The 24,387-nt window shown below is 44.3% G+C and overlaps 1 protein-coding gene across 1 annotated transcript in view; it reads right to left on the bottom strand.

The window, feature by feature from the left end:
- Nucleotides 1-1,133: 1,133 nt before the first annotated feature.
- Nucleotides 1,134-24,387, bottom strand: part of LOC120526326 (retinitis pigmentosa 1-like 1 protein) — a 64,379-nt gene continuing 41,125 nt past the window's right edge. The window contains 3 exon segments of the mRNA XM_039749470.1: nt 1,134-5,296; nt 5,299-7,744; nt 22,308-22,482. Coding sequence (XP_039605404.1) covers nt 1,351-5,296; nt 5,299-7,744; nt 22,308-22,482 — 6,567 coding nt within the window. The 3' untranslated portion in view covers nt 1,134-1,350.

Here is a 24,387-nt window from a genome sequence, read left to right as displayed (position 1 = left end):
CCCACTCCTTGATGCTGATTGGTCTTTTGATTTCATTCAATTTTGGCACAGGTATCATATTTTGTAGAAAGAAAAGTAATGTGCTTAGTCAGTCAGTCAGTCATTTCCCAACCCGCTATATTCTAACACAGGGTCACGGGCGTCTGCTGGAGCCAATCCCAGCCAACACAGGGCGCAAGGCAGGAGCAAATCCACACCCACACACCAAGCACACACTAGGGACAATTTAGGAACGCCAGTTCACCTAACCTGCATGTCTTTGGACCGTGGGAGGAAACCGGGGCACCCGGAGGAAACCCACGCAGACACGGGAGAACATGCAAACTCCACGCAGGGAGGACCCATGAAGCGAACCCAGGCCTCCTTACTGCACTACCACTGCACCACCATGCTGCCCGCAATGTGCTTAAAGAAACTTACTTCATTCATTTTTTTAAATAATGACACCAAAACTGCTGGTTTACAGGTCGATCTCCATCCCTGTCCTCACCTATGGTCATGAGCTGCGGGTAAAGACCAAAAGAATATGGGATCACAAGTGCAAATGGCAGAATTGAGATTTCTTGGAAGGGTGGCTAGGCTGACGCTCCATGACGGGGTGAGAAGCTCATCAGTTCAGGTGAGTGCCTCAGAGTAGAGTCATTGCTCCTTAGGTCATAAGGGAATAAGCTACCCGTGGAGCTTCTTCTGGCATATCCCACTGGGTTGAAGCACTGCAGCAAACCCAGGACATGCTGGAGGATTAATATCCCTCGGTTGTCTTGGGAAAGCTCTGGGAATTCCCCAGAAGGAGCTGGGCTACCCTGCTTGACTTGTACAACTCCAACCCTCACCAGAAAAATCAGTTTAAGTAAATGAGAGGAGATAACGATGCCAGAAAATTGTGCCCACATTAAATGCATGACAGGAGAATACATTGCATTATTTTACAGGCTGGACTGCATTTCATTTTGGCATTGCCAATCCTCCATAAATATGGCCATCATCATCCTAGGGATCACAGTCATCATAAAAAGCCTATGTAACAAGCGTATGGGTTTAGGTGCATGATGAAGTTTATTGTCACGCGTGAGGGTGAACGTGGTGGCTTTAAAATCCATTGACCCCATAAGCAGTTAACTGTTACAACAGGAGTGGTTTCAGAACGTTAAGCAGTCCCTTTTATTGACGCGTCCTTCATTCCAAGATATTCCTTTAATTATCTAGCCTGGTCCATGTTGAACATCTTAATTGTCTTTTAACTTCCCCAGCACCAAAAAAAAATCTGTTACATTTTATGATACACGTTTTAAAATAAAGTGCTTACCAGAATAACATAATTGAATAGCTAAAAGTTAGTTCTTTTCTTTATTAAAAATCTAAATCATCTTGGTCAATGTGACTTTCCTTTGGCTTCTTGGACTGGCTGGTTGATTCACCCATTAGTTGGGTTTCTGACTCCGCTTCTACATCACTTCTCACTGTTGTGTGTTCATGATGACCGTCAGGGCTGGCAGATCCAGACCCCAGTCCTTCTTCCTCAGAAGACGTCTGAGGGTACATTTGCATGGGACGAGTCGCTGCAGAGCTCACATTGTTCTTCTGCTCCTCCATCCCTACATCGATGGACTGTTCTACAGATCCCTGGAGTGATTCAATGGAGGATCTGCTTATCTGCTTTGCTTGGCCTTTCCGTACAAGAGTGAACTGCTGGATTTTCTTGAGTTTTTCAGCATTGTCTTCAATTTCTGCCACTGTGTCATCTTCCCCACTGCTAGTCACTGCCTGTTCGTCATTTTGAGGTGTGCTGCTATCTCTGTTAGCATTCTCAGATAATTCTTCATTCTGTTGTTGGTCATCAATCTTAGGATTATTTTCTTCCGATGCCACCAGTTCATCTTCTGGAAGGGCCTCTTGTTTTTCTTGTTCTTCTTCAATGGTATCATTCACCGCAGCAGTGTCAGATGTATCTTCATTTTCCTCATTTTGCTCTAATTCTTCAACAGCTTCTTCTTTCTCGTCCTCCTCTTCTTTGACACCTTCTGCTTCCTGACTACCTGGACTCACCTGCTCTTCTATGCTTTTGCAGGTTTCCTCCTCACTTGGTTCTTTGTCATCTTTATCTGCTTCCTCTTCATCGAGCACCTCATCTTCATTTTCATCCATCTCATCTTTCTTTGCATCGTCATCACTTTCCTGTTTTGACTGTTGCTCTCCGGAAGAGTGATGGTTATCTGCTTCATCCATATCACCCTCTTTTCCATCATTTCCATCATCAGAGGCCTGATCCCCTTTACTTTCACATTTGATGCCTTCATCCTTAGATTCCCCATCTTCATTTTCAACTTCTCCTTGTTCAGTCTCATCAGCCTGGTTTTCCTCATCACTGTCCATTTTACTTTGGTCGTGAATTTCAGCTCCTTCTTCAGCACCCACTTCACCATCGGCCTCTTCTTCATTGTCTTTCTCTTCTGTTTCTACTTCATTTTCAACTTCAGTTCGCTTCTTTTCATGCTCTTCTTCAGTCTCACAATCCTCCTGTTTGTCCTCAGACTCATTCTCCTCCAGTTGTTGATCCTCATCATTCTGGTTTGTAGTTTCTTTATCATTTCTGTCTTTCATTTCTTCTTCTCCTTCGTTTACTTCAGCCTCTTGGTCTTTTTGAGCGCTTTCTTCTTGCGGTTCATCTCCTGCCTCAGACTCAGTGCATTTCTCTTCTTCTTGATTCTCAACGTCATCTTTCTTTTCTTCAGGTTCTTCTTCTTCAGCTCCAGTGTTTGTTTCATTATCATCTTCACTACACACTTCATCTGGAGTTGCTTCTTCATTTTCCTCATTGTTCTGAGGATGAGCTGTCTCACCCTGAACTTCGTCTTCGTCATTTGCCATTTTTGCTTCGTTCTCAGCAGCACCTTCAGTGTTCCCTTCTTCATGCACAAGCTCTTCATTTTCTGGGTGAATATCATCATCTTTATTTTCGTTGTCCATAGCACTAGAGGAACAAGTCTCTTTTGCATCCTCTGACACTTCTGTCGGCAGCACCACTTCTTCACATTTGTTCTTCTGTAGAATTTCTCTTAAATCAAATTCCCTCCGTATCGGAACTTTTTCCACGGCCGTGACCTTTACAGGCATGGCTACCATTTTCTTCTTCATGCACGTGTCACAAGGGCAGTATTCTTCATCACTGCGTTGTTCACTAAATTCAGTCCCGCTCAGCGTGTAAATTTCAGATTCATCCACGGTCCGCTTGCTCATGATCTTCAGACGTCGGCGCCTTCGCTCCGTTTGTGCGGTTGATTGTCTATTGACAGAATTTCCCGGAGGTCGAGGTGTTCTGCCCGCACGACCTCGTATCTTTTTCAGTTCCCTTTCAATGCTTGCCTGGATCCGTTTGTGAACATCTTCTTTCAGCTCCTTTATCATTTCATCCAGCTGTGGACTGTTGTCCAAGTTCCACCTCAGTTTAAATTCTGCCATCGCACTTACGTAATGGGTCATGAACTGTTTCTCTAGTTTCTTCAGCAAATTCAGCACCCAAACTGGATCGGGATCTAAAGATTTTTTGTCGTTTTTTTCCGTGGCTTCCTTTTCACTCGTGGCACTCACTGGAGTCAACGTGTTCCTTACAGAATCCTCCTCCAGAACTTCTGCTACATTTTTCTGTGCAGATTCTGCTGTGACCTCACCTTCTTCTCTAATATTGCTGCAGTCTTCAGCATCTTCTTGGGGAGTATTTTCTTGAGCACTCGTCTCCAGTACACTCACTCCTTCATTCTGTTTTCCTTCATTATCCTCTTCTGAACCAATGCCTTCACTTTCGTGACTCCACCGAACTCGACTTGCTATATCCGGAGTAGCAGAATTAGACAGTTTTCCGTTGAAGTAGGATCTCGACGTAGACAACTGAGATTGTTGCTCGTCTTCATTCTGCTCGTTTTCCTCTAATAATTGATGCAGTGAGTCATGTTTTGCATTTGGCTCGGATAAACACTCCTTGTCTTCTGCAACCATGTGTGGTAAAACTCTTTTATCGGAATGACTCCCATCAACACCACCCGTGACACTACTTTTTCCTGACCCACCAGAACCACTGCCAACATCCACTCCGGAGGAAGACCTGGGGTTGAATTCATCATCTGTGGAGTGATGGTCTTTAAACGTTTTTTCCTGAGCGGGCTGCTGATTGTATTCTACGGAATCGTTGAGCCACAGGGACTGTAAAATGCTCATGATTTCGGCATATTTCGTACCATTTTCGTTGTTGTCTGCAGCTTCGCCGTCTAAGATCTGAAGACTTGCTAGACATTCGAGTAACTGTCCAGCTGAGTGACTGAGCTTTCTTCCATAACTTGGTGAAACCTCAGGTAAGCTACTGCATCTGTCCAGTTTAGTTCCTCGGTTGGGGTTCAGTAAGATCTTCATTACCTGAACAGATAAGTGGTGACGATATTCCAAATTATTTTTTGGGGATGGGCATTGTCTGGAATGAAAGTCATAACCCGTTTCTGGTTGCACTTCTGCGCATTCTTCTAAATGGTTTTCGATAATACCGGTTTCATCATCCTTGTCCTTCTTCACATCAATGTCAGGTTCATCCCCAGGTTTATCCACTGCTTCATTCTCTGCCTGTTCTTCATTGGGATTACCAGTGGTAGAAGTCAGATTTGAAAGGAGTAGGACCTCTTTGGGGGTAGCTTCATCGTCATAGTTCTGGACATTCATTGCCTTGCAGTCTTCATGAAAATCATCACCCAGGTCACACAAAGAGGTGTCTGCTGGGATCTTGCTTAGCCATTCATGAACAACTTCAGTTGGGGTGGCATTAGGTAGAGCAGAGGGAACCAACTCTGTGACATCTGCCATTTCTGCGCTTGACTTGAACACTTCTTCTTCTCTTCCTTCTCCCTTCTTTCTCGATGGGCTGTGTTTTTTCCTTCTCGACTTCCGTTCTTGGCAGCTTTTACTTCCACTTTCCACCTTGATGCATTTCTCTGAGGCATGGGCTTTGGAGTTGGCGGAGTCACCGTCATTCTTGTTCTCTAGTTCCGCGGGCAATGAAGGTTCTGTGCAAATGCTGCCTTTCGATGAAACGAGCATTATAACAGGCCTCACGTTTTTGCCATGCGGTTTTCCTTTTGGCGGACATGGCGAATGCACACTTTTCGAAGACAGGGACATAGTGGATGATGCTGCACTCGAACCTTTCTTGGCAAGCTGCAGATGGCATTTTGACTTTTTTTTATTCGATTGGGTCGATTTTGACATAACGGAACTTGGACTTTCGTCATCACATTTCAGGTCAGGTGGCTTCACGTCGCTGGTTTGGGCGGGAGATATGAAGATTCACTTGAAATCCTGCTGTGTGATCGACAGTCGTCTTCTGCTGTATTCTGATCATTGGCATTTGCTTTTGACTTGCTTGATAAACTTGATATTGGTCGAGAGCTGGAACTTGACTCTCTGCCATTGGCCATTTGCAGGTTTTGCTGCTGGCCAATCTCTGAATGGCTTTTTGATCCGTTTTGGGAGTTCCCCTCACTGTCTTCTTCAGGGTCTGCCGGTAATTCCTCTTTGCCTTCGCTCAAAGAACACGGCTCTGTGTGTGTCGTATCTGATGCCTTGGCTGCGGTGTCATCTTTGACTTCACAAGAACTCAATGAAATATGGGATACTCTGCTTCCTGAACGGGATGCCTCGTGACCCTTGCCGTCCATTTTGCAGACTGACTTGCTGCATACACTTGACATGGTGGACTCCACTTCATCCCTGTGTGAGGAACTTTTTGGAGTTTTCCTTCTAACTTGGTTGCTGTCGAGCTTTTCTTCAGCGTCGTCCTCCTGGCAGGATGCGATCTTCCCTTCTGAAGCAGATGAACATGTTGAGACTTTGCCTCCATCTTCACTGTTGCTTTTTGATTTGCGCTCTGAGCTCCCTGACACGTCACTTGGTGTTTGCTTGTGGTTTTCCTCTGTTTCTTCTGTCACCTCTTTGGCCGTCTCCACCTCTGATCCATCCTGACCCTCTTGGGCTGTGCCATTTTTCCTGCTGGATTTTTTTGATTTGTGTGAACTTCGTGTGCTTTTAGATGTTGAACTTACTGCTCTCTCATCACTGTCCTCTTCAGCTTCTCCTGTATCCACAACATTGGGAGCTTCCGATGTAGAAGATCCTGGTGTGGTTGGTTTTTCAGACCCACTGTGCCTCTTGGAAATTTTGGATTGGCTAGAAGCTTTGGTACTTTTAGACATATTACTTGCTGGTCTTTCATCTGTGTCTTCATCCAGAACTTCTCTCGTACATTTACCATCAGGTAGATTGGATGTGGACGAGCCAGGTGTACTTACTCGTTCGGATCCATTACATTCAATCCTGTTGGATTTTTTGGAACCTTTGGTACTTTTAGACATTATACTAGAAGGCCTTTCATCGCTGTCTTCCTCCACCACCCCTGCTTGATTCTGACCATCAGGCAACTCTGAAACTGACGATTCTGGTGTGGCTACTCCGTCGGAATCATTCACTCGCAACATCTTCGATTTCTTTGTAGAAGCTGAGATGGGGGCCTGTGCTGATTGACATTCCGTATCTTCGTGACATGAATGATGGGAAAGGCTTGAGACAACAGATAAAGCATCTTCAGAATGGTCCTCAACTCGCTTTCTGTGCCTCGCCTTGCTCGAATGAGAGGAGCAGATCGAAGATTTACTGTCTGGTCGTGGAGACAAATGCTGCATTGGAGACAATGGTTTCTGATTAGAACAGTTTGACTCCACGTCATTTTCATCATGGTCTTCTTCCTGACATGGCGTAGAGGAAGGGCTCCCACTTGGTTCCCTCACTCGATCAGCTTCGAGGCTAACTTTGTCCTTTGAAGTTAGTGAAGAAACATCGTTTGGATGTTTTTCATCATCGTCTGACCCAAGAGCGCTGTTCCCATTTTCCCCAACACTGGAACATGACATGCTGTGGCTGTGTGTTAATGATACTCGACCTTCGGACTTTCCTAACTTCTGCGATGTCATTGAGCAGGAGCCACTGTGACCACTACACCGGCTCATTGTACAATATTCTGCCCTGGAGTCTCCATTTTGGACAGTCTCTGTGTAAGAGGTAGTGTGCTGTACTACCTGCTCAGCGTACACTTCACTCGACACTGTGTCAGTGGACGACTTTGTGCGTAAAATTCTCCTGCGTGATGAGGCGCTCGAACTGGATGATCGAATCTGCCTTACCACGCTTGTATCATCCCGATGAACTGATGCCGAGTGGGCCGGATTCTTCCAGATGTCATACTCCCGACAATGATTACAGCAGTTTTGATGGATATTTGCCGAATAAGCGCAGTCGTCATCACAAGGGTGGAAAGATTCCGTTTCAGAACAAGTCCCTTGAGTTCCCTGTCGTTCAGTGTGGTCAAGCTCTATGCCTTCCTCTTTTGGGATATAGGGATCTGGATTCCTCAAAGAAGACTTTCTGATTTGTGTCGACCACTGGAGAGTTTCGTCATTCTGGAGCCGAAAACGGACCTTCATTTCCACCGATAGGCTCCCGTCTTTGTTTACCAGCACCCTTTTCTCTATGTCATCATTTATCAAAGGCTCCTTAGCATGTGGACAAGTCTCAGTATGTAAAGGGTACCCTGATGACATGTTGAGTCCATTCGGAATAGACTTTTCCGACGACAAAGAAAACCTCATCGACCTGTTGCAAGAATCCGATCTTGGGTGGATGATGCTTTTCTTGGTCTCAAGTCCGAAATTGGCTGGATTATGGGACGCATGAAAGAAAACAGAAAAAGAAAACACACAGATAAGAGAAGAAAGTCATTTACCATAATGCGATATTTGTCATAGAGCACGATTAACAAAGCCAACACAACACATTAAGATTGCTTTGCAAAATCTGGAACTCCACTGCAGCAGAAATAGTAACTAAGTAGCAAGTCGTGCTTGTGAACGTTTAACAAGAATAAAAGTGTTAATGAAATGATGATGAGGGAGAGAAGAACATCACACGTTACAGTAAGAAACGTAGATTATTTTAATAAGAAGAGACTTGTGAGGGAACTCGATATTAGAATTGTCACATGATTAGTATGGGATGTTATTAAAGTTCAAAGTTTATTGTCATGTGCACAGTAAGGAAACCCGTTTCCTGTACAATGAAATTCTTTCTTTGCTGTCCACACCAAATGAGAAAACCAACGTATAAAGATAAACATACGTAATAAGTAGCAGATAGATAATAAGTAACAGAGGCTGCATAAAGTATAAAAACAGAATAATAATAATACATCTTATTTACAGTTAGGTCCATAAATATCTGGACAGAGACAACTTTTTTCTCATTTTGGTTCTGTACATCACCACAATGAATTTGAAATGAAACAACTCCGATGCAGTTGAAGTGCAGACTTTCAGCTTTAATTCAGTGGGTTGAACAAAACAATTGCATAAAAATGTGAGGCAACTAAAGTTTTTTAACACAATCCCTTCATTTCAGGGGCTCAAAAGTAATTGGACAAATTAAATAACTGGAAATAAAATGTTCATTTCTAATACTTGGTTGAAAACCCTTTGCTGGCAATGCCAGCCTGAAGTCTTGAACTCCTGGACATCACCAGATGCTGGGTTTCCTCCTTTTTAATGCTCTGCCAGGCCTTTACTTTCAGTTGCTGTTTGTTTGTCGGCCTTTCTGTCTGAAGTTTAGTCTTCAACAAGTGAAATGCCTGCTCAGTTGGGTGAAGATCAGGTGACTGACTTGGCCATTCAAGAATTTTCCACTTCTTTGCTTTAATAAACTCCTGGTTGCTTTGGCTGTATGTTTTGGGTCATTGTCCATCTGTATCATGAAACGCCCGCCCAATCAATGTGACGTCATTTAGCTGGATTTGAGCAGACAGTACGTCTCTGAACACCTCAGAATTCATTCGGCTGCTTCTGTCCTGTGTCACCTCATCAATAAACACGAGTGTCCCAGTGCCACTGGCAGCCATGCACGCCCAAGCCATCACACTGCCTGACTCCGCCGTGTTTTACAGATGATGTGCTATGCTTTAGATAATGAGCTGTTCCACAACTTCTCCATACTTTTTTCTTGCCTTTATCATTCTGGTAGAGGTTGATCTTGGTGTCATCTGTCCAAAGAATGTTTTTCCAGAACTGTGCTGACTTTTTTAGATGTTCTTTAGCAAAGTCCAATCTAGCCTTTCTATTCTTGAGGCTTATGAGTGGCTGGCACCTTGCAGTGCACCCTCTGTATTTACTTTCATGCAGTCTTCTCTTTATGGTAGACTTGGATATTGATACGCCGACCAAGCCCTGGAGAGTGTTGTTCACTTGGTGGGCTGTTGTGAAGGGGTTTCTCTTCACCATGGAAATGATTCTGTGATCATCCACCACTGTTGTCTCTATGGACTTCCAGGTCTTTTTGCGTTGCTGAGTTCACCAGTGCTTGCTTTCTTTCTCACGATGTACCAGACTGTAGATGTTGCCACTCGTAATATTGTAGTAATTTCTAAGATGGATTTTTTCTGTTTTAAGCTTAAGGACGGCTTCTTTCACCGCATGGAGAGCTCCTTTGACCGCATGTCGTCTGTTCACAGCAAAATCTTCCACATGCAAGCAGCACACCTCAGATCAACTCCAGACCTTTTATCTGCTTAACTGATAAGACATCACGACGGACTTGAACACACCTGCCATGAAATATTGTTTCATTTAAAATTCATTGTGGTGATGTACAGAACCAAAATGAGAAAAAAAGTTGTCTCTGTCCAAATATTTATGGACCTAACTGTATATAGCGCCTTTCCCATGCTCAAGTCACTTACATAATATAAGAAAGAACGGCAGGGTATACAGTATATAGCATTGTACAAACCAAATAAATAAATAAAGAAGATTAAGACAGTAAATTCAGAGAAAGCCTAACAGACAACATAATTGATGGTCTCGCACACACACACGCACACACTTACAGGTTACATGAACATCTCGACATGGAGGTAAACTGAGAGAAGGGGAATTACGTCAAGTAGAGCTAAAAGCCTTCCTGAACTGATGAGTTTTGAGTTGTTTTTTTAAAAGAATTCATGGAGTCGGCTGACCTGATTAATTTCGGTTGGTCATTCCAGAGTCTGGGCACTCGCTATACAGCTGAAGGCACTGCTGTCACCCATGGAGTGTAGATTAGTGTGGGGCACAACAAGATTGGCAGAATCAGAGGACCTTAGTGGGCGGGCAGGCACATCGTGATAGAGAAGGTCACTGATGTGGTTTGGCGCGAGGTTATTTAAGGCTTTGTAGGTTATTAGCAGGATTTTATATTCGATTCTGTAAGACACAGGGAGCCAGTGAAGACGGAGCAGGATGGGTGTGATGTGCTCGCTGCTGCTGGTTCAAGTAAGGACTCTTGCAACCGAGTTTTGAATAAGCTGGAGCTGTGATAGAAGATTAGAAGGGACACCTGCCAGCAGTGAGTTACAATAATTGATGAGGGATGTGATAAAAGCAGGGACAAGTGTCTCTGCATTAGAAAAGGAGAGGAAGGAGCGAAACACGGGATACGTTACTGAGGTGAAAGTAATAAAGTTTCTTAATGTGATTTATGTGGGTGGAATAAGAGAGGGAGGAATCAAAAATGACACCGAGATTCTTTACAGCAGAGGCAGGTCTGATGAGATCACCGCCAAGATGGACTGAAAAGGAGGCTCATTTTATTAGGTTGCATTTTAGTCCCAATTTGCAGGAGTTCAGTTTTGTTGCAGTTTAATTTTAAAGAGTTCTGCTCCATCCAGGTTTTCAATTCACTAAGGCAGGTTGTGAGCTGAGAAAGCTCTGATGAAAGTCCACTTTTAACACTGAAGTAGAGTTGAGTATCACCTGCATAAAAATGATAGCCCAGTCCATAGCTACGAATACAAAGTATAAAGAAGTATAAAGTGTAATTGTGCAGGTAGGTGTGTGATGGACAAGTCCAATACAGTTGTGTGAGGTCGATAGAATGAGGTGGTCCGTGGTTACAAACTCCAGTCAGTTATTCAGGAGTCTACTGGCCTTGGGAAAGAAAGAGTTCTTTAGCCTGGAAGTCCTGCATTTCATACGTCTGTACCTCCTGCCTAAGGGTGGAAGTGTGAACAGTTGGTGTTGGGGTGAGTCGAGACAGTTCTTCTGCGGACTCTGCAGTCGGAGATGCTCTGCAGAGAGGGCAGTGGGGTCCTGGTGATCTTCTCAGCTGTCTTTACCACTCTCTGCAGGCGTCTGCGGTCCATAGTAGTAGTCTTACCGTACCACACGGTGATGCAGCTGGTCAAGATGCTCTCAACAATGCAGCTGTAAAAGTTGCTGAGGATCTTAGTCGAGATACCAAACTTCCTCAGCCTCCTCAGAAAGCACAGCCCTCTTGACCAGCTGTGAGGTGTTAAGTGTCCAAGTGAGGTCCTCACTGATGTAGACACCCAGGTATTTAATGCCGCTCACCCTCTCCACTTCAAGCCCTCGGATACTGTACAACAGCATGAAAATGTACAATACAAAGTGTAACATGAACAAGTTAACGGAGCGTATTGGATAGGAAAGGAAATGCAGGGCACATGTAAGTCAGTACGTGTGAAGTGCGGCCATCAGGTTATGTAGTATAGCGACGTCTGTAAGAACTGTCGGAAAATGCAATTTGTTGCATAAATGTTATTGCCAGCGAAAATATTCCCCGGCGTGTAACCCACAAGTAATAATAATAATAAATAATAATAATAAGTTACATTTACTGAGTGCCTTTCACAAACCCAAGGTCGCTTTACATACAGAGTTAAAAAAATGAAAATTACACAGATGACAAAAGTTTGTAGAAGAGGAAAGTTTTGAGTTGAGATTTAAAAGTGTAGAGTTGGATTCTGCCAGGGATGCCCTTTGTCACCGATTCTGTTCACAACTTTTATGGACAGAATTTCTAGGCGCAGCAAGAATGTTGAAGGGGTCCGGTTTGGTGGACTCAGGATTAGGTCACTGCTTTTTTACTTTTTGCCCTGTTGGCTTCATCAGGCCGTGATCTTCAGCACTCTCTCGATCGGTTCGCAGCTGAGTGTAAAGCGGCTGGGATGAGAATCAGCACCTCCAAATCTGAGAGCATGGTCCTCAGCCGGAAAAGGGTGGAGTGTCCTCTCAGGGTTGGGGGTGAGATCCTGCCCCAAGTGGAGGAGTTCAAGTATCTCGGTGTCTTGTTCACGAGTGAGGGAAGAATGGAGTGGGAGATCGACAGGCGGATCGGTGCGGCGTCCACAGTGATGCGGGCTCTGCATCGGTCTGTCGTGGTGAAGAAGGAGCTGAGCCGTAAGGCAAAGCTCTCAATTTACCAGTCGATCTACGCTCCTACCCTCACCTAAGGTCATGAGCAATGGGTAGTGACCGAAAGAACGAGATCGCGAATATAAGCGGCTGAAATGAGTTTCCTCCGCAGGGTGTCTGGGCTTTCCCTTAAAGACAGGGTGAGAAGCTCAGTCATCTGGGAGGGGCTCAGAGTAGAGTCGCTGCTCCTCCGCATCAAGAGGAGACAGATGAGGTGGCTCGGGCATCTGATCAGGATGCCTCCTGGACGCCTCCCTGGTGAGGTGCTCCAGGCATGTCTAACCGAGAATAAGACTCAGGACAAACTGGAGGGACTATGTCTCTCAGCTGGCCTGGAAACGCCTCGGAATTCCCCAGGAAGAGCTAGAAGAAGTGACCAGTGAGAGGGAAGTCTGGGTATCTCTGCTCAAGCTGCTGCCCCCGCGACCCGATCTCGGATAAGCGGAACAGGATGGATGGATGGATGGATGGATTTAAAAGTGCAGAAAGAGGAGCGATCTCGGAGAGACTGAGGAAGAGAGTTCCATAGCATTGAAGGACCTGCCCTAACAGGGTGGAGAGTCTGGTGCGTGGGACAGTCAGGAGATGACTGCTCGATAACCTGAGAGAGCGACAAGGAGTGTAAGGAGCCGAGTGAGGTAGAGGGGGGCATGGAAGGTAAGAAGCAGAATCTTGAATTTAATCCGCGATGGAACTGGTAACCAGTGAAGCTGGGAGAGAACGGGGGAGATGTGAGTAAAACGCTTTGTGTGGGTGAGAAGTTCTGAATGCTTCTGTATAGATTTTGCAGGGAGCCCGATGATGAGAGAGCTACACTAATCAATATGAGACATCATGAAACAATGAACCAGAGTTTGAGCATCATATCATTAAAGGACAGAAATGGACAGAGGTGGGCAATGTTACGAAGATGATAGAATGAAATTTTGGAAAGAGACCTAATGTGTAGCTCAGAGTCAAGTAATAAACTCTAATGTTATTAAACAATTGTCTTTGTGACTTGCTGGTAGTCATACAATATGCTAAACCAGGGGTTCTCGATGGCGGTCCTGGGGTATCCTTTGTGCGAATGTGGTTTTGCCGCCCTACATACCTATTTTCTATTATGATTTGACGGATATTACTATTACATGTACTACTTCAAACAGGATTAAGACGGTGTTAAGTGCTGTACATCATAATGAGCTGCAGGTCGTCCGAAGTGTGATAAGCTCGTACTAGGAAGTTCAGAAGTTTTTGGATGAAAAATATATTTGTCTAGAGCTCCCTGTAGGCTTTTCCTCTCTTCTAGCTTCTTTTCTCTATTTTGCTTGTAGTACCACCCGCTTTCACGTTTTGTCTTTCTCTCGGACATTCTACAAAATAGGTAGAATAAAGGGCTAATTCAAATATAATAATAATTGTGGGCCTAATTCACACAAGTGACATATACACAATACACACTAATGTCATGTCAGTGTGCATTGGGCAATAAGTAAACATGTAAAAGTTTGTAATTTTTCTGAAATATTTCATTAACACGTTGAGCCCCAGGCGGCACGGTGGCGCAGTGGTAGTGGGTGGCGCAGTGGTAGTGGTCCTCCCTGCGTGGAGTTTGCATATTCTCCCCGTGTCTGCGTGGGTTTCCTCCCACAATCCAAAGACATGCAGGTTAGGTGGATTGGCGATTCTAAATTGGCCCTACTGTGTGGGTGTGTTTGTGTGTGTCCTGCCCAGGATTGGGTCCTGTGTTGGCTGGGATTGGCTCCAGCAGACCCCCGTGACCCTGTATTCGGATTCAGCGGGTTAGAAAATGGATGGATGGACTTTGAGCCCCACTGATGGTCATTTTAAATGTAAAAATACATTGCCGGTGAAAACGTGGGGCTCAAAGTGTTAAAAAAATCTGTACATACTTTCTCAATGAAACAGCATATCATAATCATAACGTACGTTTGTGTAGAATCACGAGTCCTGAGCCTTTGTGTAGTCCAAACAAATAGAATCAAACCAAACCAAACCAGCCTAGATTAGAAAGCCGGCTTATTTAATCGTTCTAAGCGACAGGCAGCTCTGCACACAGTGACAAACAGTCAATTCAGAGATCGCCGCAGCCCCGCTGTCTTTTGCCGCTACTCTTGACTCGCAATCCCGTTGAGGAACATACGCGTCTCACATGAAATCTATCGCCATCGCGACGCAACTATGAAACATGCAAGTTGAACGTTGACTAAGGGACTACACACATTTAGAGTTTTGGTTTTCGTAAACACACGGTAAGCAATGGAACCGTTCAGACAGAGCGTGCGATGAGCCGGCGACCATCAAAGGCTTTTGCGCCCGCTCGCGCGAGCAAATCGCGATGTATGTGGAGTCTCTAATAGGCATCAACGCATCGACTACAATACACGCTACACGCAACTTTGTGAAACTTTGCTCACTGCAAACGCCGCCGCTGCTATAGTCGTCGGCCGCCCTCAGACTTATAATTCAAAGGCGGACAGCCGACGGTCGCAGCGTCGCCGCCGGCTGCTGCACGTCTCCTCAACGGCCGCCTTTGAGTTTGGCCGCCCACGTGCGGGGCACGTTTTTGCCCGTAGCCAGGATCGGCCCTGCCCCTGTCGCTGAAGGTTTTTGTTCCAACCAACTTCTGTTTTTAATTGAGCTTCTCGGCTAATTAAGTGAACTGATATTCCCCAAGTTCTATGTTTAAGGAACAATATATTAATTAGAAAACTAAGTTTGCTAAATATATATATATATATATATATATATATATATATATATATATATATATATATATATATATATATATATATATATATATATATGTGTGTATTAAAATGTACCAAGCAGTTATATAGGAATAATGTATTGTTTTTCTTTTGAACAGTATTTTCATCTTGATTCTCATTCTACTTTTCTAGGTGTTCTATTTGTTGAATTAATCCATTATTTACTAATTAGCGGGTCTGACTCAAAAGTAGTTGCAGCCTTTGATTATTCCGTGTTGTTTGCCTGCGTGTCTGCTCTGCTCGTTTGAAGTTGTCATTATTAAGATACAATGAAGGGGGAAAAACTGCACAGAGAAAGGGCAAAGTAAAATGAAAACAACAAAAGAGAGTTACGTATTTAAATCTAGAGCAAAAGCAGAAATATTTAAGAATGTCTTATAAATGTAAAAATCATGCTGCTGTGCTTTTTTGAATGTCGAATAAAAGAAAAACAAATACCAGCTAATTAAATGAGATCAGCGCTATCAGGTGTTGTCACTGATTAGGAATCTGGTTGGAACAAAAACCTGCAGCCACAGGGGGTCCCCTGGACCAAGTTTGAGAAACACTGAGCTAAACGTACGAAGGAATTGCCTACGCCGTAATATAAAGGGAATATCTTGTTTTGAGTTGTCAGCGGTATGGCATCCCTTGTAGTTTTTCCGTCGTAATGTTTCTTGTTGTCTGGCAGTTTGTCGCTGCTCTTCAGAAAGGTTGTGTGCATTTATGTTAGGTAGAATGCCCAGAGGGGACTGGGTGGTCTCATGGTCTGGAACCCCTACAGATTTTATTTTTTCTCCAGCCGTCTGGAGTTTTTTTGTTATTTCTGTCCCCCCTGTCCATTGAACCTTACTCTTATTCGATGTTAATTAATGTTGATTTATTTTGTTTTCTTATTGTGTCTTTATATTTTTCTATTCTTTACTATGTAAAGCACTTTGAGCTACTGTTTATATGAAAATGTGCTATATAAATAAGGCCTTGTTCACAAGGGCGTTAAAATCGAGCGTTTTGTTTTGCGTTCGTAGCGAGTTTTCTACACGAAGGAGTCAATGAGAGTGTTCACACGGGCTTTGGTGAAGTGCGTTTGTCCGGCAGCGCGTTTATACGGCATCAAAAAAACGTTGCATGCAGCTTTTCTTGGCGTTCAAAACCCAACGAACGCAAGGAAACCGCTTCTAGTTCGTTTTCTGCGCGTTTATTTTACGCTTCGGAGGACCGGATATTTTTATGTTTTCATATACAACATATATATTTTCATATTGCTTATTTTATTTTATTGTCTCATGTAATTTGTAAACCATGAACCTATTAATTTATGTTCTAATATAATATTTGATAACGATTATATGGGGGGGGGCATTTCAGTGCATAACACCGGTGTAAGCGCACACTCGACTACTGTTTCCTTACCTCAAAGTGACAAGTAGTCTCTCTTCGGGGCTAACACCAAGTCGCATATTGGTTGATCGGCGTGCAATGTGGCAATGCACCAGCTGCAGCTGACAATCAAAAGTGGAAACCGACATCCGACAGTAATTAAAAAACTTGCGCGGAAATTTTCGCATTTCTTCATAAAGCACAAAAAAACTTCCTTTAACCTGACGTTGTGCAGTCAGAGGATGAACCCAGTAGCAGCGGCGATTTTTTCTCTCCCTACGTCGCCGTATTACGAGTATTTTTAAAACAAGAAGATTAATATCTAACATAGCAAAATGAAAGGACGCACCTCAAATAAAACAAGGGCTTTCATATCCAGTTCCCGACACTGCCTCCACAGCACACAAACTACAATTTGGGCTGCAGGCTGGCGTTAGACAGAGACAAACGAACGCCGGTGTAGAAGTCAATCGATCGCCACCACAAAATGCAACATAAACGTCTAGGACGTTCAGAGCAAGTTCGTTTATCCAAAAACTTAACGCCCGTGTGAACAAGGCCTAAATGTTGCTGTTGTAATTAATTTTTCGTTCACTGTCTGGGTGCGAGACTTGCTGCTGCTGATCTTCGGATTATGTCGCTCCGTGGCTTGTCATACGTCGTATTTGTTGTTCTAAGGCATCTCGCCTGTGTCGGTTGGTCTGGCGTGACGTAGATGTTTCTGCTTCTATGCGTTGGTGTGAGTATGTAGGCCGGTGAGACCGTTTCTGTTGGTCGCAGCTACGCTGTCTGTATGTGCCTTTTCATTTTATCGAGAGGCTTACGTTGACGTGAAAGTAAAAGGTGATGGAAAATGGTAGTGTTATAATGCAGGTTCGCTAAGTAACAAAGTATGCACCGAACCAATAGTCAAATACCACAGTTGATAACTGGTCACGTTGAAGAACTGAAGACTTGAAGATAAGCCTAAGACCAAAACTCTGCTAGGAACACGGACTCCTAGCTATTGTTGTGGAGGGATACAGCAGTTGTGGCAACTCTTGTTTATTTTGAGCACGGACGGACACAAGCAAAATAACATAAGAATAGGGCTGTTATTGTCCAGGGTACAGAGCACAGTGAAATCCTTCCCTGCATGAGCTAATCGACATGCAACACATCACCACACTCCAACACCATGATTAGTGAGTATGACTGTCATCCTCACCTGAAAAATCTCAGAACATATGTGTAGAAGTTTTGTCTTGTGTAGGGAGCAGGGATATGGAGTCGGAGTCGGAGTTGGAAGCAATTATTGAGATATTGGAGTCAATGTCAGAGTTGATAAAAATCTACCAACTCCAACTAAATGTATATTGTGATATAATGTATCCAAATTACGCATCAACGGTGATGAAATGCCTTGCATCTTGAACATTGTGTTCTTTAAGTCAACGTACAGTAGTAAATGCATGAGTCTAATTACAAATAGAGGAGTTGATATCAGAGTCAGAGTTGGTGGTACCATAAATCGAGGAGTCCAGGTCAAGGTTTTGCGTACCAACTCCTACAGCCCAGGTTCAGAGTATCGTGAAATTCTTCCTTGCATGGGATAATCAACATGCAACACGTTGTCGCATTACCTTCTCTTAAAATCTCTCTCATCCATCCATCCATCCATTATACAACCTGCTATATCCTAACTACAGGGTTAGGGGGATCCACTGGAGCCAATCCCAGTCAACACAGGGCACAAGGCAGGAAACAAACCCCGGGCAGGGTGCCAGCCCACCACAGGGCACACACACACACCAAGCACACACTAGGGACAATTTAGGATTGCCGATGCACCAAACCTGCATGTCTTTGGACTGTGGGAGGAAACCCACACAGACACGGGGAGAACCTGCAAACTCCACACAGAGAGGACCCGGGAAGCGAACCCAGATGGGTCTCCCAACTGCAAGGCATCTCTCTCATCCTCACCTGAAAAATCTCAGAACATACAGTATGTGTAGAAATTTTGTCTTGTGTAGGGAGCAGGGATTTAGAGTTCGAGTTGTGGACAGAGTTGGATTTGGAAGCAATTATTGAATTACTGGAGTCAAAGTCAGAGTTGCTAAAAATGTACTGAGTCCCAGTAAATGTAAATTGTAATATAATATGTCAAAATTTCACATTGGGTAGTGATGAGATGCCTTGTATCTTGAACGTCATGTTCCTTTAGTCAACATAGTAAATGCATGAGTCTAATTACAAAGAGAGTTAGTTACACACGCAGCAGCAACTCACAGCAACATCACCCCCTACATTAGGGTGGAGGAACTCGAGGTGAGACCCTCGCTCCGGGCTGTCAATCCTAGGAAGGCAGCGGGTCCAGATGGTGTTCCTGGACATGTGTTGAGGAGCTGTGCAGAACAGCTGGCTGGGGTCTTTACAAAGATCTTTAACCTGTCACTGTCCCAAGCCTTAGTTCCTCCCTGTCTGAAATCCTCCATCTTACTCCCCATAACCTGCCTGAATGACTATCAGCCAGTAGCGCTCACCCCGGTGTTGATGAAGTGCTTTGAGAGACCGGTCCAGAGTCATATCATGTCCTTCATCCCTCCCACCTTTGATGCACACCAGTTTGCTTATGGGGCTAACAGGTCTACTCAGGATGCTGTTGCTGCTGCTCTCCATGCTACCCTGTCCCATCTGAAGCACCGGGGGAGCTTCGCACGTCTCCTCTTTATTGATTTCAGCTCTGCTTTTAACACCATCCTCCCTCACAGACTGCCCTGGGACTCCCGTTTTCAACTTGTCTATGGATTAAGGACTTCCTGACAGACCAGACACAAAGGGTCAGGGTGGGCCCTCACACCTCCTCGGCCATCAGCATCAGCACCGGCTCTCCTCAGGGCTGTGTGCTGAGCCCTCTGCTCTTCACGCTGTACACACACGACTGCGCCCCCACCCACCACAGCAACAGCATCGTCAAATCTGTGGATGACACCACTGTGGTGGGGCTCATCTCTGGGGAGGATGAATGAATCCGACTACAGGGACAAAGTGGAGTGGCTGACAGCGTGGCGCACTGACAACAACCTGCTCCTGAACACAAGTAAGACCAAGGAGCTCATTGTGGACTTCAGGAAAAAGAAAACGGACATCGAACCACTCTACATCAGAGGGGACTGTATGGAGAGGGTGTCAGACTTCCTGGGAGTCCATCATCATGGAAGACCTGTCCTGGGGTTTGAACACAGCTGAGCTGACGAGGAAGGCTCTGCAGAGACTTTATTTCCTTAGAGTCCCCCAAGAACTGCTGGTGTCCTTCTATCGCTGCTCTGTTGAGAATATCCTGTGTTAACTGCCTCTGTGTGTGGGTTTCCAGCTGCACAACAGCACAGAGGAAAACACTTCAGTGGACCGTGAAGACTGCCCAGCACAACATCGGCTGCTCTTTACCCTCTCTGGATGAACTGCACCGCTCTCGCTGCCTCAGGAAAGCAGAAAACATCTTAAAAGACTCCTCACGCTCCGCTCATGACATTTTCCAACTGTTGCCATCAGGCAAAATATCTAGGAGCATCAAAGCGAAGACTAACAGACTGAATAACAGTTTCTACCCTGGTGCTATTAGGGCACTGAATGCCACCTAATCACCTCCAATGTGGCAGTGCAATAGATGACATCTTGTGCAATGGTGTTTCATGAGCAATAAGGTTTTATATTGAATGTTTGTGTTCTACCTTATTTCTTCTGATCCTTTCCTATCCTTTTGTAAACATATTTATATTTTGACACCGCAGGGACTGCACCTAATTTTGTTGTATTTGTTACAATGACAATAAAGATATTCTGATTCTGAGAGGAGCTGGAGTTAGAGTCCAATTTGTTGGTACCATAAATAGAGGAGTCGGAATCAGAGTCAAAGGCCTTGTGTACAGTGAACTTCTTCCTTCCATGTGCTCATCAACAAACAACATACATGCAGAGAATTCACGCGAGCTCCATATGCGCAAAGCATACAATTATACAACTCAAAATTATATATCGAGCACATCTGTCTCGACTAAAACTCTCCAAAATGTTTCCAGGGCGAGATCCAACCTGCGAACGTTGCAACCAAGCCCCAGCCTCACTGGGTCACATGTTCTGGGCCTGCACCAAATTAACATTATTCTGGACAAAAATTTTTAATTACCTCTCAGACAGCCTTGGACTCACAATCCCTCCTAACCCATTAACAGCTGTGTTTGGGGGTCTTCCAGAGGGGCTTAAAGTGGAGAAAGACAAACAAATTGTGATTGCATTCACTACACTGTTGGCACGCAGACTTATTCTGATAAACTGGAAGAACCCAAACTCTCCTCTTTTAAGTCAGTGGGAAACTGATGTGTTATATTATTTGAAATTGGAAAAAATCAAATACTCAGTTAGAGGATACGTACAGACTTTTTTCAAAACATGGCAGGATCTAATCAGTAATATTTTAAAATAAGTTTATAAAGCACAGAGAATTTATTAATTTAGGTATGTTTACAAGCCTTACATTTTACGCCGTTTGGCTTGCTCTCTCTCTCAAGGGTGGGGATCGATCTGTTCTTAACATAATTCTTTTTTTTGTAAAAACTTGATTGCTTTGTATTGATTGTAATAAAATTAATAAATAAAAATAAAAAAAACAAACAACATACACTGAATAAAGTATAACATCGATGTTGTTCATTCAACGTAACTTTTCTCTTTCAAGCAACTTAAGATTAGTCATTTAGTGTTGTAGCTTGAAATATTTGAATTCAGATCTCAATCAAAGTAAACAAATGTGTTTGGAGCAAAGTAAGTTATGGTGGAGGAAATAAACGTAAAAATCCTATTTCAGTTAACCTAATATTTTAGGTTGTTCGCGTGCCGTGTCTGAGGGCCGTTTGTATTTTCTTCCGGTTGAACTTTCCAGCGTGCTGGCTTTCCAACTGCCAAAAAAGAAGAAGACTTTCCCGAGTGGAGTGGACGTGGCTACACAGGTCTGGTCATTTCCTGCAGCAGACTTTATAACGGAGGATTTCTGGTAAGTAACCCTGTTTCTCAACCGTTCATTTTAAGCATAAGAACTCTTAATAAAACATTGCAGGCCCTTACTTAGGTAAATCATTTCATTCCAAACAAAGCAAGGAGAGAATTCTGCAATGACGTCACTCCTGAAGCCGGCCCCCTTGATGATGTCACTTCCGAACCCGGCCCCTTTGATGACGTCACTTCCGAAGCCGGGCCCTTTGATGACGTCACTTCCGAAGCCGGCCCCTTTGATGACGTCACTTCTGGTTCCGGCCCCTTTGCTGTTCCTCTCCAGACCTTTAAAGCCTCCATCTTGGGCTACTATAGCCAGTTCTGTTTTGGACTCTGTGATATGTACATCAAGTATTTGATTCAGAAAACCCTTTTGCACCTGGGAAAAACAATATACGGATGGCTTTATAATGAATATAACCTTTATAATGTCTTGGACTCGTTTGTATGACACTATATAGTTTCGGGTTACTTAAGACGGCGCAATTGCAAAGGAACTTATTCCAACCAGGAAGCTAGCGACCCCTGCTGGAAATAGTCCTCTCCTCCTGGTTATGCTAAATCCATTCAAAATGGTTTTAGATGTATTGAGGATGAGGATGAGGTTAGGAGCACTCTGGTACAGTGCATTGCCGCACCCACCACACAACAAACCAACCGGGCAAAACAGGCGTATTCAGTTAGTTTGGGTTGAAATAAGCTATGAGAGTAAACGTTAGAAAACAGGGGGAGCTCTCAGCCATTTTCATTTTGTAAAAGTACAGCTCTCAGGGGGGAAAAAATACTGGAGATCATAGTACATCTGGGGGGCACCTACCTGTCTTCACGCTCTCGTGGGAGTCACTGCAAATGCTCGTTCGGGATCGTCCCAGCCCTGGGAATTTCTCCTCTGAATTTTTCCTCAGGCCTTCCGATAGAAGAAGTCTGAAGGGCTCCCGGCCAACACACACCAGCACGCTGGGGCACTGAATGAGGGCCTGGGTGCTGTCAATCTGGAACAGAGCAAAATTTATGTTAGAAAGGAAAGCTGGTCAATGCTTTACAGGGCCGGGAGTGGCTATACAGAATTGATATATGAATTATTAACACGTCTGAAATGCTTCAGTCTATCAGGAAAAAGCACCTGTCCATCTCAGACACACACACACAATATAAAATTACCAGTCAACCTCATAGGTACAGCTTTGGGGATTTGGGAAGAAAGCCCCAGAACATTCCACACAGATATGGGGAGACATTTAAACTTAATGTCTAGGAGGATATAAGGACGTAAGAAATTTGACAAGCAAGAGGAGACCATTCAGTCCATCAAGCTTAGCTAAAATCGAAGCTGTCCCAATATCTAATCCAGATACTACTTAAAACAGGGGTCACCAACTCTGGTCCTGGAGGGCCGCACTGGCTGCAGGTTCTCATTCTAACCCTTTTTCTTAATGAGTGACCTGTTTTTGCTGCTAATTAACTCCTTTTGAATTCATTTTAATTGATTTGCTCTTGAAGACTCAGACCCCTTAATTGTTTCTTTTTCCTTAATTAGCAGCCAAACAATAATGAGATACAAAATGAGCCAAAGCAACTGGTGTCCATCATTCAATATCTGAAAATGAAGAAAGATGAAGGTCTCGGGATCGTTGATCTGCTCAGGTCCACAAAACATTTTAACGGTGCTCTTAGAAAAGAGACAGTCGACAATTTTGGACAGAGTCGGCCTTAGGGGAGTGCGAGGCCGAGGGCTGACCAACTCGAGGGCCAGTTACGTCAAACGCTGTTACCACCAGTATGTGTGGACTGTATAAACCTGCGAGCGAATTCAATAAAAATAAAAAAAATGTGTTTTTTGAATAAAAGACCCCCCAGTTGTCTCTGAAATAACTGACAAAAGTCAATGGCGCCCGCTGGCCTAATTAATCAACTGGTGGGAATGAAATTGGTTGGAGTTTGAGGCCCTGACTTCGTTGGTCTTCTGTTGGCTCCCTCACTTCACATTTCATTTCTGTTTTGGTGCCATTGAAGGAAAGAAATGAAGCAATTTAGAGGCACGATGGAGAAATTCTGGGGAACAAATCTTTAAAAAAACAAACAAGTCAATTAAAATGAAAGGAAAAGGAGTTAATTAGCAGCAAAAAAAAAAAACAGGTCACTGATTAAGAAAAGGGTTAGAATGAAAACCTGCAGCCAAAAGCTGTGTTTGGGGGTGGCAAGTGGGGTGACCGCCCCAGGCCCCGCCCTTAAGGGGGCCCCCTTTTGTGGTCCAAGTGTCCCGTTCGAGCAGATTTGTCAAGTTATACATTGGCGATTCTAAATTGTCCCCAGTGTGTTTGTGTGTGTGTCCTGTGGTGGGCTGGCCCCCTGCCCAAGATTTGTTCCCTGCCTTACGCCCTGTGTTGGCTGGGATTGGCTCCAGCAGACCCCCATGACCCTGTAGTTAGGATATAGCGGATTGGATAATGGATGGATGGATATTCACCGGTTATATTTGGATAAAGTCCACGTGTTATCTTGCAAAAATTTAGCTGAATACTGTACATTATTTTGAAGTTTATACCGTCCATACATACCGGGAACAGAGTTTGACGTAACCGGCCCCGCGTGGGGTTGGTCAGCCCTGGGCCCCGCACACCCCTAACGCTGCCTGCAGCCACTGTGGCGCTCCAGGACTCCCCGATCTAAGGTGTCCCAATATCTCATCCAGATACTACTTAAAGGTTCTCAGGGTTTCTGCTTCATCTCCATGTCTCTCTCAGTAGTTTGTTCTCAGCCATAGCACATGCCCTTCAGAGCAGGTCCTCCACCTGAAGCTGAGCATGTTCAGGCCCGGCCAGTACTTGGGTGGGAGACCAGCTTGGAAAAGTGGTCTGAATGTGCAGTGATAGGGGCACCGTGGTGCAAAAATGGTG

The sequence above is a fragment of the Polypterus senegalus genome, chromosome 3 (assembly GCF_016835505.1).
Source record: "Polypterus senegalus isolate Bchr_013 chromosome 3, ASM1683550v1, whole genome shotgun sequence".
NCBI classification, from domain to species: Eukaryota; Metazoa; Chordata; class Cladistia; order Polypteriformes; family Polypteridae; genus Polypterus; species Polypterus senegalus.
This window is presented reverse-complemented; position numbering and strand designations above follow the sequence as displayed.